The 16,096-nt window shown below is 33.1% G+C and overlaps 1 protein-coding gene across 1 annotated transcript; it reads left to right on the top strand.

Annotated features, from left to right (window-relative positions):
* Positions 1–878: 878 nt before the first annotated feature.
* On the top strand, positions 879–12,126 carry LOC149144150 (U-box domain-containing protein 52-like). Its single transcript, XM_089452044.1, has 12 exons — positions 879–1,675; positions 5,093–5,214; positions 5,323–5,441; positions 5,843–6,120; positions 6,361–6,473; positions 6,670–6,834; positions 7,352–7,513; positions 7,702–7,866; positions 8,395–8,556; positions 8,751–8,918; positions 11,058–11,330; positions 11,467–12,126. The coding sequence occupies exons 1-12, from the start codon at positions 1,048–1,050 to the stop codon at positions 12,124–12,126; spliced, it is 3,015 nt and encodes a 1,004-aa protein (XP_089308170.1). The 5' UTR covers positions 879–1,047.
* Positions 12,127–16,096: the final 3,970 nt, after the last annotated feature.

Below are 16,096 nucleotides of genomic sequence, written 5' to 3'. Positions count from 1 at the left end.
GCTCCTCCAGCACTCAGATTTAGGGTTTAATCAGGAAGAAATCAAAATAACGCGGAGGGAGCGGGCGGGTGGGCAAATTCAAATTTAAATCTATGGCAGGGAAATTTAAAATTCAAATCGTGTACTTAATACGGGTGGGCAAACTCAAATTTAAATCTATGGTGGGGAAATTTAAAATTCAAATCGTGTACTTAATACCCGGTCCGTTGGATCGAAAGAGATCACCAGTCAAGTACTTAATGAGATTATGTACTAGATACGGTGAAAAGACATGCTCGGGAGTCGGGTGGGTCTATTGCAGATTCCTCTGGGTCCCTCTGGCTTTCGCCTATTCGAAAATATGGGGCGATCGGAAAACGAATGCTCATGAAGCAACATGCATGCTCATAGTAACCATAAGGTACTGGCAACCAATAAATCTTCTGCATTAATGGCCCAATAAATCTTCTGCATTAATGGCCCAATAGCATGGGATTTATTGGTTGCCGAACACTTGTTTCCCCATTAATAAGACTAACATTTTAGATATGTATTAATAGAATTTTCAAAATGTAATAATATTTTATTTCTTTTTATATAATTTTAAATGATTGAGTCGTGAAAGAATCGATCGAAATTTTCTATCGGTCGCAGTTCATCACATATTCCAGTAATTCTACTAACTAATGAAATAAAGTTTCATGCGGAGTGATTCTCTTAAAAAAAATAGTGTAGCATGTTTCACATAGATTACAGCTGGCAATTATGGTGGGGAACGTTTGTCTCTAAACTAACGTATGCGAATTCCGTACGCCAGAAAAGAATGACGCAGTATATAAGATATTGGAGTGATCTAACGAAAGGAAGTCTCTGGTGGCTTTCTCGTTCAGAGAGGAAAAGCCCCGGAGAATGCCAGATGCACAGGCAATTCTGTTTTCCTACATGGGTAAAGGTTGTAGCTTGTAGGTTGGGTTGGTTGGATGACTGTACTGAGATGTTAGCAAGCAACTCCATGGTCTAGTTTTTGGGAAAAAATAGGAGTTCATTAGCTCCACGGATTTTGAAATTATGGGGGACAAAATGAAGGTATATGCACGAATGTGGAAGGCTGTTTTAGAAAAAATTCGTGTGAACGAAAGTATAGGGAAAGCTACTGTCAACAAAAATTCAGGAGATATTGGTCGCCTGACAGAGACAGAGTCGTGGCAAGAAATTGAACAGAATTCAGAGGAATTGTGTGGGTTGACCGAGAATAAGTCATCGCAGGAGATTGGAGAGAATTCTGGGGAAATGGGTGACTTGACAGAGAGAAAAAATTCCCAAGAGATTGGAGAGAGCTCAGGGAAAATGGGTGGTTTGATAGAGAATAAGTTGTCGCAAGAGATTGAACAGAACTCGGGGGAAAACGGTGACTTGGCAGAGAGAAAATTTTCCCAAGAGATTGGAGAGAGTTCAGGGCAAATCCGTGGCTTGACAGAGAGTAAGCTGTCGCAAGAGATTGAAGAGATTCCAGATGCTGCTGATAGTTCTGCTTCTACTTATACTTCTGCTGCTTCTTCTTCTTCTGTAGTTGCAGTATGTGTGGAGAAGAATAGCGAACATGCAGTGAGATGGGCATTGGATAACTTAGTTTCTGATGGAGGCCAATTGACGCTGATATATGCCAGGCGTCCCATTGTTGCTGTTCCCACTCCCAGTATGATAATCCTAAACCTCTCGTGTTTTCGTCTATTATGAATTTCCTTTTTTTTTAATTTCCCAGATGCACATCAACAGTTGTTTTCTTTTCAACCGCCGGCAGGTTTTTTTTTTTTTTCAAACTGGAAAAATCGTTTTTTTTTTCAAACGGGAAAAATCGTGCTTGGAGTAGCTCACAAATATACATAGTTTTGTTTAGAGTTGGACCATAAAACGTAGTCTTCCGCAGAATTGGACCATAAAACATGTAATACCAAATTTTCCCACTTAACTTAACTTAGAACTCCAGTAAAATTGTTTGATAATATTTTTTCTTATTATAAATTTGTACATTTTATTTTCCAGGTCCAAGAGATGCAAATAGACAGTTAAGGCACCACTGTCCTATGTGTTGCACTCCTTGTTAATGGCTGTGTAGAAGGATAATCCAACGCTCCCCGTGTGTTTCGTGCCATGTGCTTAAATCTAGCAATGTGTCTTTTTACTAACACTTGTGGAGATGCAAATAGACAGTTAAGGCACCATTGTCTTATGCGTTGCGCTCCTTGTTAATGGATGTGTAGAAGGATAATCCAAGGCTCCCCGTGTGTTTCATGGCATGTGCTTAAATCTAGCAATGTGTCTGTTTACTAACACTTGTGGGTTTTGATGTAACGGCAATAGTGACTCCAACAAGTGGTATAAGGTCTTGAGTTTGAAACACACACTCCTTGGGGGAGGAGATTCTGTTTACTAACACGTACGGGTTTTGGTTTTGGCGTGTTTTGTGGCATGTTTGGTCTTGGTGTGTTTTGTGGCATGTGTCTGTTTACTACCACGTGCGGGTTTTGGTGTAACAACAATCGTGACTCCAACACTATGACCAGCATAGATCTAACATAAGCTCATAAGGATCAAATTTCTTGTGCAAATTTATTTTAGAGTCAAAAAACAATATGTAATTTTTTATTGTTTAAATTATATATTTGAATATTATATATTATGTAATATGTATATTAGAAAGATTTTAACTTATTGAATATTTTATTCTATATAACGTTAAATTAAATTTTTTAACATTTTTTCTATATATAAATATATATGAAATTGATATAAAGTATTAAAATATTTTTATAAAATATAAAGTTTAAACATCTTATTCATATATTTTTTTCGTTTCTATTTATTTACATAAAAATATATTATAATTAATTAAATAAATATAATATATTTTCTTTTCTTTTTTATAATAAGACATATTATTTTTTATTTATTTGATTTTAAAAGAGACCCACATACTTATACTTCACTTTTGTATTTATACATAACTTTCATACTAAACTGTAAAATATTCACTAAATAAAATTATAATTTAACATGTAACCAACTTAAACCATCGAAACAAAGAATCTATTACTGTTTCAAACTAGCCTGTATAAAATATACAATCTTATACATCACCTTTATACTGGACTGTAGAATATCCTCTAAATAAATTTGTAATTAGGCATGTAACCAACCTAAACCATCGAACACCATCGAAAAGAGAGTCTGTTACCGTTTTGAATTGGCCCAGACCGATCTGTGTAAAATATGCCATCTATCGGATCGTTTATTTCTGGAGATTCTTTTAGACCGAATTTTTTATGTTGTGGGACACTCTGTTGGATGTCGTTACTATTGTTTTATAGATTTAGATGAGAAACATGCAACATGTCACTCAAACAATTAACGTGCACATACTGTGCAATCCCTGTAAGCTTTGCGTGATATTGTTTAAATATAATACATAATATCAATTATAGGGAGACATTGTTATGTGGAAATTAGCTGTGAGTAAGTTACGTGTATCTGCACCCGCACTCCCAGCCACGGACTCCTAAAGATTCTGCTTTAGATTTTGTTTTAAAATGCATCTCCTCTAAGTTAATTTTTTTTATTTATTATTAAAATTTAAAAATTTAAAAACAACAATTATAAAATTATAAAAAAAATATAAATAATAATTAAGAAATATAATTTTTTTAAAATAGAAATTTAATAAATATAATAATTAGATATTATTTTTTAGATTTCACTGTATTAAAAAAGTCATTTATTTATGATCATAGGATTTTTGAATAGTCCATTTAACATTTATTGCATTTCATAATCGTGAAAGAACTAGGATTGAAAATAGTGAAATGAATCACATAGCGTCAATGCTTGCACCCCATAACCATGATTTCCGGGGAAGTGCTTGCACCCCATAACCATGATTTCCGGGGAAGTTACCTATGCCAGATTGCCTCTGGGTCAAGCGCCCTCCATGACTTTCGTGGAAGTTACCCATGCGAGATGACTTTCGTGGAAGTCACCCATGCGAGATGGCCTCTGGCTCAAGCGCCCTTAACTGTGGGGTTTTCCCCACAATCAAGCCCACTTAGCTTGGTACCCCATTTGCAAAACCTTAGCAAGTATTGTGCCTCATGAACCATTGAAGTAGAGCTCACTTCACTCTAAGTTTTCCCCGCAATCAAGCTCACTTAGCTTGGTATCCCATTTGCAAAACCTTAGCAAGTATTGTGCCTCATGAACCATTCAAGTAGAGCTCCTTTCACTCTTATGTATTTAAGTATTGAGGATCTTTCGGAGTTTTAAGTATTGAGGATCTTTCGGAGTGCATTATATTAGATATATTTTTTGGGATTCAATTGTGTTAAGAAAGTCATTCATCTATGACCATTTCCATGAGAGGTAATCGTAAGTGACTAATTTCTCATCATTTTTGAATAGTCCATTTAGCACTCATTGCATTAGGTGATGCTCACAAAGGTGAAGAGGTAGGATTGAAACTAGTGAAATGAATCACATAGCATCAATCATCACTTCCTGAGCTTGCACTGGCTAACTAGAACTTCTTGGGAAGTCACTCATCCCAAATTACCTTTGACTAAAAGACGCTTCATTATAGAGAATAATTTTTACTCATTGATATTTATAAATTAATTAACATTAATATTTATAATTATTTTATTATTGATATTTATAAATTAATTAACATTAATATTTATAATTATTTTATTATTGATATTTATAAATTAATTAAATTTATTTTAAAGAGCTGAGAAGAATAATTAAGTCTCTACTCAAATTCAATTCCTATCAATAATATCAGAAGCTTTGATAAAATGGCTTTACACCTTATCAAAAATCAAAACATATATATTCATTATCTGAAATATAAAACTATTTTTCACATTTAAAAAAAAATCATTGAAATATGAAAATCAACTCGTAAAATTGATCTGAAACTATGTTAGTTTATGGACTTCCCATTCTTCCGGGCGTTTGAAGTTTTTTTACTTCCAAAATAAACGGCGAAATTCCAAGGTTTTGAGTTTTCTATGATTGCATTCCACTACATTAAATAACTTTAATGTGTATCTGGTTGCAGTGGGAAACTACCTGCCAATTGCACTGGCAAGCAGTGATGCTGTAGCGGCTGAGATGGAAAAAGTTGCATCACAAACTGCTAACCTGATCTGGCCTCTCCAGCAGCTGTGTCACAGCCAAAAGGTCAGCTTAAATCTTTGTCCTCTTGGAGATTTTTAATTATGAGACAGCTTACAGTTTTGCCATGTCAGACTGGAGCAGTTGTATTAACTCACTGTCAATGGAAAATAGGTACAGACAGAAATCACTGTGCTAGAAGATCATAATATACCAAGAGCAATTCTGAAACATATCTCAGAGTCCGGAATCAATAAGCTCGTTATTATGTCTTCGAATCCTCTAGTAAAAAGGTAAATCAGTGCAAAAATAAGCAATTGTTTTTTAGATATTTCAATTAAACAACTCACTATCGTTCGATTGCTTCACAAAAGTTGCCATGGTTTGGTAGCACTTCTACTGTTCATCACAATTGTTATCTAATTTGATTTATTGTATGCTTATCCCAGCAAAATTTTGATTGTAAAGAGTAAACAGAGAGCAGAGAGTACGCATACAATACCATTTCTTACATTGGACTCCATTAGATATTCTTTGATTTATTGTATGTTTATCCCAACAATATTTTGATTGTACAGAGTAAGCTGACAATACAGATTACTGATACAATGCCATTTCTTACATTGGGCTAAATCAGTTCTTATTTTCATAACATATTGTTCATGGTCTGTTCATGGTCTGAATTATTTTATAGAAATCCTAAAGGGCACGATAAAGGTCATGACAGTTGGAAGCTTAAACGCGACAATAGTATGAAACCTAAAGGCAACGATAAAGGTCACGACAGTAGGAAGCTTAACAGCGCCAATAAAGACCTTACAGGCGATGATATGCTAGCAAGTACTGCAATGAAACCCTCAAAGTCTTGTTTTGTATATGTTATTTCAAAAGGAAAAGTTGCTAAAATAAAGCGAAGCAATTCTTCGGCACGAGATAGCAGCAGTAGTTCAGATGATACTTTTCTGTCAGGAGGTATTACAATATTCTTTGGCAACGACAGTTTCTCTACTGTGCCCTGGATTGTTTTATGTAGTCACAATTCTGCAATCTCTCTTACCTGCAATTTACAGTTTCAATAATTTGAAATGAGCCATGTGTTATGCCAATTGTGCTTGAAACAATTCATTTCACTCTACATTTTCTAGTTTGAGTAAAATATATCTAAATTTGCCTTTTGTAATTGTTCTGACCTATTTTTCTTTTATTGTTTAGATATGACAGGGAGACAAATTTTGGATCCCATTCAAACCACTATAAATAATGTGAATGGCAACCAGATCGTTGAGAACAATGGAAAGGATTTTGAGGGTTCTTTTAGATCAAAAGTGAGAAAAACTAGCTTCTTTTGATAAGCCTAGTGAAAAGGAATTTGCTAGTCACAATATAAAGACTAATATTTAATGTTTATGTTTTTTTGAACATGACTCATTTGAAATTTTTACTATCCTGTAGAAACTAGCATCAAATGTAGAAAAGGAATTCTGTTCCGCAACTGAATGGAAAACTGTTTCCTGCATGCAGCCTGATATTGGGTCTAACTTAGGAAGGCTGTGGAATGGGCTTCAACCAGAAGGGAAGACGTACAGAGAAGCAATTGCATTTGAAGAGGCATTTGCTGCAAATGAGACTGGCAACCAGAACATTAAGAACAATAAAAGTGATTTTGAAGACCCAAGTATATCGAAGGTGAGCAAAACTATCTTCTTTTCAGTGAGCCTAGTGAGAAAGAATCTGTCAGTCGCACAAGAAAGAATAAATTTTAACTTATATATTTACGACGTGATTCATTTTTATTAGTTATTATAAACTGAAATTGAACTCGGATTACTGGGATTTGTTGGAGAATCTAATTCCAACTATTTGCTAGGTGTCAAAACAGTCTATCCAAGTGTCTTAATTTAGTTTTAGTTAATGCAGTTTAGTTCAGTCCAGTTATAATTCTTGATATCTCCAATATAATCTTATTTAACTAATTCCTAATATTGAGAAAAGCAACTCTATGCTTCAGTCTTCATTTATTGTCGGAATAAAATGATCTTAATTCAATTTTAATTAATCCAGTTTAGTTCAATCTTATTGCAGTGATTTATTATTTATATCTCCAATATAATCTTATTTAACTAATTAGTAATATTGAGAAAAGCAAGTCTATACTCAAAGAATGTATTGATAAACCTAATGGCAAATTGTTTCCTGCATACAGCCTGATATCAAAAGTAAATTAGAAAAGCTGAAAACTGAACTTCAACCCACAGAGACGCACAAGGAAACAATTGTATTTGAAGAGTCCATTGTTACAAATGAGAATGACAACCAGAAGCTTGAGAACGACAAAAGGGATTTTCAAGGCCCATTTATATCAAGGGTGAGCAAAACTAACTTCTTTCTAGGATGCTTGGTTTGAAAAAATACACTACTCAACATTAAAGACTAATTTTTATTATTTATATTTTTTTTGGACATGATTCATTTTCACCGTCTATTACAACTAGGATGAAATGTAGAAAGGAAATCTGTTCCGTGATTGAATGGCAAATTGTTTCCTGCATGCAGCCTGATACTGGGTCTAACTTAGGAAAGCTGTGGAACGGGCTTCAACAAAAGGGGGAGACGTACAGAGAAGGAATTGAATTTGAAGAGGCATTTGCTGCAAATGAGAATGGCAACCAGAACATTAAGAACAATAAAAGTGATTTTGAAGACCCAAGTATATCAAAGGTGAGCAAAACTATCTTCTTTTCAGTAATTTGCCAGTCTCAAAAGAAAGAATAAATTTTAATGTATATATTTTTACGACTTGATTTATTTTTACTCTTTATTATAAACTGAAACTGAACTGGGATCTATTGGAAATCTAATTTCAACTACTTGTTAGGTACCAAAATCGTCTATCCAAGTGTTTTAATTCAGTTTTAGTTAATCCAGTTTACTTCAGTCTTAATGCAGTTATTTATTGTTGATATCTCCAATATAATCTTATTTAACAAATTCTTAATATTGAGAAAAGCAACTCTATGCTCCACCTTATTCATTTATTGTCAAAATGGTTTTGATTTAGTTTCAGTTAGTCCAGTTTAGTTCAGTCTTACTGCAGCCATTTATTGTTGATATTTCCAATATAATCTTATTCAACAAATAAGTAATATTGAGAAAAACAACTCTATATTCCAAGGAATTCATTTATTGTCTGAATAAAATGTGAAAAGAAAAATTATTAATAAACTTAATGGCATATTGTTTCTGCAGCCTGATATCAAGAGTAAATTAGAAAAACTGAAAACCGAACTTCAACCTACCGAGACGCACAAGGAAGAAATTGCATTCGAAGAGTCAATTGTTACAAATGAGAATGACAACCAGAAGCTTGAGAGCAACAAAAGGGATTTTCAAGGCCCATTTATATCAAGAGTGAGCAAAACTAGCTTTTTTTTTAAGGATGCTTAGTGAGAAAAATTCCACTAGTCAGACATTAAAGACTAATTTTTAACATTTATATTTTTTTTTTGACATGATTCATTTTTACCGTCTATTACAAACTAGGATGAAATGTAGAAAGGAAAAACTGTTCCACAATTGAATTGCAAATTGTTTTCTTCATGCAGCCTGAGACTAAGACTACATTAGAAAAGCTAAAGATTGAATTTCAACATACGGGGGAGAGGTCTAGGGAAGCAATTGCATTCGAAGAAGCCATTGTTGCAAGTGAGAATGGCAGCCAGAACCTCGAGAACAATAAAAGGAATTTGGAAGGTTCATCTATATCAAAAGAGGTAAGAAAAAATAGTTTCTTTTGCATCATGGTACACACTAAAGACTGATTCTTACCGTTGATATTTTCTTTTGTGATCTGATTCATTTTTACTCTAGAGCTTATCTGCATTGCTGATTGCGCGGAATATTCGGGGATTGCTGATAAGCCCAGTGAAAAGGAATCTGCTAGTAACACAATAAAGACTAATATTTAATGTTTATATTTTTTTTTTTTTGAAGATGACTCATTTGAAATTTTTACTATCCAGTAGAAACTAGCATCAAAGGTAGAAAGGGAATTATATTCCGCAACTGAATGGCAAACTGTTTCCTGCATGCACCCTGATATTGGGTCCAACTTAGGAAGGCCATAAAAACCTAGGATACAAGCAATGATCACTAACCAATGCATTTCATTTCCGGGTACCACTACACAAATATCAACCACCAACCATGTCATCCCAAAGAAACTTCGAAAACTAAAAAATAAATGAAACCACACCCTCAGACCCTAATACCACACCCAACAAACATCCCTCCAAAAAAATCTTTAATGACACATACCTATCACCTTCACCGCTTCATGACAATCTAGATGTAAAGACTACAAACATGATTTTATAAGTAATCTAATTTATTATATTAAATATAAGCGTTAAAAAATATAATTTAATAATTTAAAATAATTATAAAAAAATAAAGCGATTATAATTTTATGTTATGAATAAACTTTTATATATTTATATGTATAGAATGATATGAAAAATATGATATCTCTGATTTTTAAGATAATTTTGCTAGCTATTAGAATTCAGTTAAGATGGGTGCATATTTTATTATTAACTTGAAAGTTGTTAAGCTGGTTGCCTTGCATGCATTATTCGATTATCAATGATCAAGATCCGGTAATATTTTCATTTACTTCTGGGTTTAAGAGTTTTGATTTTCCATAATCTAGCGAAATGGATAGGTTATTGATATATATTTGATTGAAAGGGATTGTTTTTAAAGAATTTTAATAATTTGGGTTTTTAAGAATTTTAATTTGAAATAAGATGTGAAATTGTTATTATAATAATATTTTTTATTATTATTATTTGTATTAAATTAATAATGGGAACGATAATGGTTATTATATCATCATTATTAATATGAGAGCGATTTATAGAGCACTAATCAACAGTGATTTGCTGGATTTAAACAAACTTGTAAGAAATTATTAATTTTTTTTTAAATTTTATATTATTAAATTTGAGAAATGTTTAATGTTTAGCATCATTATGAGTTTGAGAATGATTTATTATAGCACTAATCAACATTGATTTATTGATTTAAACAAATTTGTAAAAAATTACTAAATTTGTTTTAAATTTTTATATTATTAAATTTGAGAAATGTTTAATGTTTTTTCAACCGGTAAGGTTCGTAAAAGTTATTTTTATTTTAATATTCTTAATAGAATCTCGCTTGAATTGGTTTGGTGAATCGTTTGTTTTTTCTAATAGTGTTGATTTAAATTTCCAAAATATATAATAATTGATCAAAAATAATTAAATTTAATTATGAAAATGTTCATCATCTAATTTTATTACCATTTAAATTTAATTTTGTATAAAAAATTACCAAAAATATCAATAAAATTAAAAAATATATATAAAACAAAATAAAATAAAATAATATATATATATATGAATGACTGTAAATCAATTAATCTGTATGAATTTTAGTTCCTACAAAATCTTAGTTCCTACCAAATATTTGAGAATTAAACTATCTCTTCCCCCTCCCCTCAAAAAAACAGCTTTTAAGCTGGACCTGAATTTGACTTAAATCTAGTAAGAAATTTTTTTCAAGATAAGCGAATCAAGCAATGCTATTTGTGTCAACCCGTCATGCACAATTGAACATGGAAGATTGACACAGACTGGTTCATGCAATGGCTTTTCCTACTTAGGTTTCTGAACCTTGCTGTGATGTGTCTGACTATCGTTGAGACAATTGAATCTTCAAAGCACAAATGAGAAGTCAATATGTGATGCAGCCGTTCTTGAGATCAATTTATACCTGGAAAGACATTTGGACGGCCTGATACCTTTGGTTTAATGATTCTTAACCGTATTTGGCAAAAAATAAATTCAGACTCACTCTCTTTCGTGCAGGGCACGTTACGAGAGTTGTTGAGATTGGAGGATACGCTGCCAAAGTTGTGGGAACTGGAGAACGCAAAGGATACTTTCATGTCAGCTGATCAAAGATCGAAAGAATATTCAATAGAAGAAATCGAATTAGCTACGGATTTCTTTTCTGAATCACTTAAAATAGGGGATGGAGGACATGGTCCAGTCTACCAGGGCAGTTTGGATGATACCACTGTGGCCATCAAGGTTCTCGCTACAGATGCAGATAGAAACATAGATGAATTCAAACGGGAGGTGGGAAAAGAATTTGAATGATTCACTAACTCCTATCTATTTTTTTCATGTTTAATATCAATTGAAGACATTGGAATGCTAAATGATTAGAATGTGAAGAAAGCTTTGAATAATATTTTGTCAACTAATTTTGCAGATTGAGGTTCTAAGCTGCATAAATCACCCCAACTTAGTTCTGCTGCTTGGCACTTGCCTCCAACGCGGGTGTTTAGTTTATGAATATATGGAAAATGGCAGTCTAGAAGATCAGTTGTTCCACGGGGATGGAAGAGCTTCTCTTCCATGGTATATACGCTTTCGAATTGCTTCAGAAATAGCTTCTGCACTTCATTTTCTTCACACCGCCAAGCCAATGCCAATCGTTCATCGTGGTCTAGAGCCTGCTCACATATTGTTAGATCACAATTTTGTGAGCAAAGTCAGCGATGTAGGACTTTCTAGGTTCATTCCTCCTCCAGTCTCTTTCACTTACACCGAGTACAAGAACGCGGTGCTTGCTTGCACTTACTGTTACATGGATCCAGAGGACGTATTGACTGGAACATCGAGTCCCAAGTCTGATTTATATGCCCTAGGAATCATTCTCCTGCAATTGCTCGCAGCGCAACCCCCAGTAGCCATTAAGGAAAAAGTTCAAACAGCCATCCAGGAGGGTTCATTCAAAGAAATTCTGGACAAAACTGCAGGGGAGTGCCCCTTGAGGAAACTACCGAGTTCGCTAAGTTGGCTCTCGAATGTACAGAATTGCTCGGTAGAGACAGACCGGATCTGGAGACACGTGTTCTGCCAGAATTAGAGAGATTCAAAGATATTGCCAACTCACATGCTAAACAGTGCACCTCCTAGGTATTTCATCGTCCAATATTTCAGGTAGATTTTTCTATCTCCAAGATTGTTGTTGACAAATTGGTCCAGAAGCATAAACTGTTCAGGCGGCTGTGTGTAGAAATTCCAAGCTCCCAGGCAGATATTGAGCCGGGAATTTAGCTATTCAAATTTTCAAATTTCATTGTTTATTTGGATTCCTTATATGTATACATATATTGCAGAGTTTTCGCATTGGCAATTTCCGGCTGTAAGTCTGTACACTATCCTTTCAGAGTGCACTGATAAAATTTAAATAAGTTTCTTCTTATAACTTTTACATTTTTTTTCTCTAAAGGTCTCATTTAAAATAAAAGCAAATCCCAATCCCATCGCCCACTTAAGTTTTTGGAATTTTGGTATTTGGAATTAATTTCTCATCACCCCCTAAGTTTTTGGAATTTTGATATTTAGAATCAATTTGAGTAATCTCATTTGTATTTTATAATTACTTTTCTCTTTTTTTTTTCATTATTTTTTTAAATTTTAAAAATATTATAAAATCTGAATTTTTTTTCCAGCACTCAAAAATCTTTCATTAATTTCTCCTTGTTTATCTTTCTTCACCCTCTAATCTGATAAAGCAAACCCAAAATGGAAGACTAATTTGTCGACTCCTCTATGAATCGATTTGTTCTGCTACCACTATGATGAGACGAAAAGGATATGCCCATAATTAAGCAGCAGTGGCCAAACTAAATACGCTATATTCAGGGATAATCAACAGCTCTCGGTTACAAATCTCATCTTATTAATAAAGGCGCACACATGCGCAAAACTCAATTCCCCAAAGCATCTAATTCAATTCCCCAAAGCCTCCCCAAAGCTTCTAATTAGCAGAGGAATTGTTTGGAAAGTGAAATTCGAGAAAATTTGGTAAGGTTTTTTTGTAAATACAAGTTATAGTTGTTAAACTTCAAAATTTTAGGTGTTTTTGATTGTGCTGAATCAATTTATATCATCAAAAATAAAATTCAAACAATGCCTTTACAAGAGCTTTTAGATTATTTTGCCCAGATTCAAACCACTTTTGACCATCCCTACTAATAATTCCTCCACCGCAATAAATGACTCCTTCCCCAAATACTCAACACTAAGAGGTCCCAATACTTAAATCACCCTATCCTCTAATCACCTACACCCAGATGACTGACCCGATTACATGAAGTTGAGGCATCCCCTCAAAACAAAGCCGTCGAGATTATTTCACACGAATCAGTTTGCTCGACTATATCGACTACATAAAACAACTTTTGATCATATTTTCGTATACATAAAGATACATTCATATAGAAGTTGCGGTTCCTTCATCAAGTAAAAACAAGAACTTTTATGAAGATTTGTATTTCACTAATTGTTACGTACTAATTCACTGTAAAACCGCATTGATTGATTGTTTCACGCGCCCACAAAAAGTACTCCGCGATTTTTCTCGATATCTCACACTTACTCTGCAACAACGCAAAAGCCTTCTACATACTTGTGTATAGTTTTTTAATATTTTAATTTATGACATGTCAAAGCATTAAAACATAGGATGAGAATTTGTACTAAAAAAATATTTTTGTGAACTTATAAATGTTTGCGGAATAAAAGTTTGGACCATAGGTCTTACTCATCTGGTATTAGATGCTCATTTGTTTTTTATCATTTGATTTATTGTAGAATGAGGAATTTACATGATGAAGATGGGTTACACTTTTGGGTCAAATGTGGTAATGAAATTTCTTTTATCTAATTGAAGTTCTTGAAATTCATATAAGCATTGTGAATTTTGATTCCAAGTAAATGCTTGTCCTTGCAAATTTTCAGCGTCTTAAGAGGTATATATATATAATCTACACGAAGAGAACTAAGTTTTTCATATTAAAATTTTATTTTTTATGCAAAATATATTTTTTATTATTTTTAGAAAATGGCGAAGTAATATTTCAATTGCAGACAGGTGAAAATATTTTTCAAATATTTAAATAAATTGAAAAACCAAAAGTACCATTTTGAAAAATACTAGTAAAAGAAGATAGTGGTATTTTTCAAAATTTTAAGAACTTCAAGTATTTTGTTTAAAAGACATTAGATTATTTTTTATATGAATTAGAAAATGTCAAACTCATATGCGATTTTCCTTCATGACTCCAACATACTCCCCACCTCGCCACCTTAGTACAAATTGAGCCGTAAGTCTGCTAGGGTAACTTGATATACTCCACCTCGCCACCTTAGTACAAATTGAGCCGTAAGTCTGCTAGGGTAACTTGATATACTCGCCACTTGAGTACAAATTTATCCAACGTGATAAACTCGCCACTTGAGTACAAATTTAGCCTTAAGTCTGCTAGGGTAACTTGATATACTAAATTTAGCCCTAAGTCCACTAAGGTACAAAATTGCAAGAAATTTGGTAGAAGAGGTGCCCAAATTCTTGATTTTAGGACATAAGAGGCTAGCACCTAAATTTGAAATTTAAAATAAATCGATCTAACCCTCGAGCCATTTACATGGTTAACAGGAGCTCGATGGAGTGCCATGACCTGATAGAGTTATTACGTTAAAATTAAGCATTTAAAAATTCCAAATCTTATTAAATTTTTTGTTATAATGTCATGTGAAAACCTTATTAAATTTAATATTAATATTAAAAAAATAATATTATTGTTATTATTAAATTAAATGATGGAATAATATTAATATAAAAAATTTAATGCTAATATATTTTAATGTTAATATTAAATGTATTAATTTTGGATTAATAATATTATTAACTTTAATATAATATTTTTTTTTATATCATAATATATACTAGCACAACCACATTAATAAATGTAGTTGATAGGTTATAAAAGTTAACAAAAAGGTTGACCATTAACATAAAAAGAGTCATACAAGCAACCCAATATATGTTAATTTTATTTAATTTAATTTTTTTATAAATATAAGATAATAAAATATATAATATTTTTAAATAATAAAAAACTAACGCTATCTTTAAAGAAATAAAATGTAAATAGTTTCATTTAAAAGACATGAAGCCCTATATGTATCATTGATGGAGGTAGCTAGAACAATAATATTTTACAAAATTTTAGATAATATTTCCATGGAAAATTATAATTTTCTCGTGAATGTACAACACACATTTGAAATCTTGTATTTTTAAATATGTATTATATAAACAAATTAAATTGTTGTAGGACATGAAATATATATATAAACATAATATTTTAATCATCAATGTATTTTAAATTTTTTGAAATATAGAGTGAGAGAGAGTGGGAGAGAAGGGTAAGAGAGAGAGAAAGGGGGACACAAAGATGGAGCGAGGGAGAGGAGGAGAGAGTGAGTGAGTGACATGGTGGAGAGAAAAAGGGAGGTGGGAGAGAAAGGAAGAGAGAGAGAACTTGAGAGGGAGGGTAAGAGATAGATGGAGTTTTAGTGGGAGAGAGAGGGAGGTAAGAAGAAATACATATAGAAAGAGAAAGGTGGAGAGAGAGAGGGAGTGGCAAGGGAGATGGAGAGAGAGAGAGAGAGAGAGAGAGAGAGAGAAGGGGTGACAAGGGAGATGGAGAGAGAGGGAGAGATGAGAGTAGGAGGGAAGAGAGATAGAAAGGGATATAGAGGGAGAGACATGGAAGAGAGAGAGAGAGAAGAAGAGGGAGGGAGATATAGATAGATATGGAGAAACAATGTGTATTTTTGTGGGGTGACATAAATAGATGAAGAAGGAGAGACATATGGATATAGATATATAGATGGAATGGGGAGAGAGGGAAGAATAGAGAAATAGAGGGAGGGATGGAGAGATAGATAGATATGAAGAGAAAGAGTGTGTGTTTTTTGGGGGTGAGATAAAGACACAAAGAAGGAGATATGGAGGGAGAGATTAATATAGATGGAGGGGGAGA

This window comes from Pinus tabuliformis, chromosome X (assembly GCF_031772625.1).
Source record: "Pinus tabuliformis cultivar Carrire ecotype Pingquan chromosome X, CPIR1, whole genome shotgun sequence".
Lineage (NCBI taxonomy): Eukaryota > Viridiplantae > Streptophyta > Pinopsida > Pinales > Pinaceae > Pinus > Pinus tabuliformis.
The sequence above is the reverse complement of the archived record's forward strand: the minus strand, read 5'-3'. Positions and strand labels throughout refer to the sequence as shown.

Coding starts and splice junctions, on each gene's coding strand:
- LOC149144150 (XM_089452044.1), top strand. CDS start 1,048: ATGGGGGACAAAATGAAGGTATATGCACGAATGTGGAAGGCTGTTTTA. Junction 5,442..5,842: donor TCGAATCCTCTAGTAAAAAG/GTAAATCAGTGC, acceptor ATTATTTTATAG/AAATCCTAAAGGGCACGATA. Junction 7,867..8,394: donor AAGACCCAAGTATATCAAAG/GTGAGCAAAACT, acceptor TTGTTTCTGCAG/CCTGATATCAAGAGTAAATT.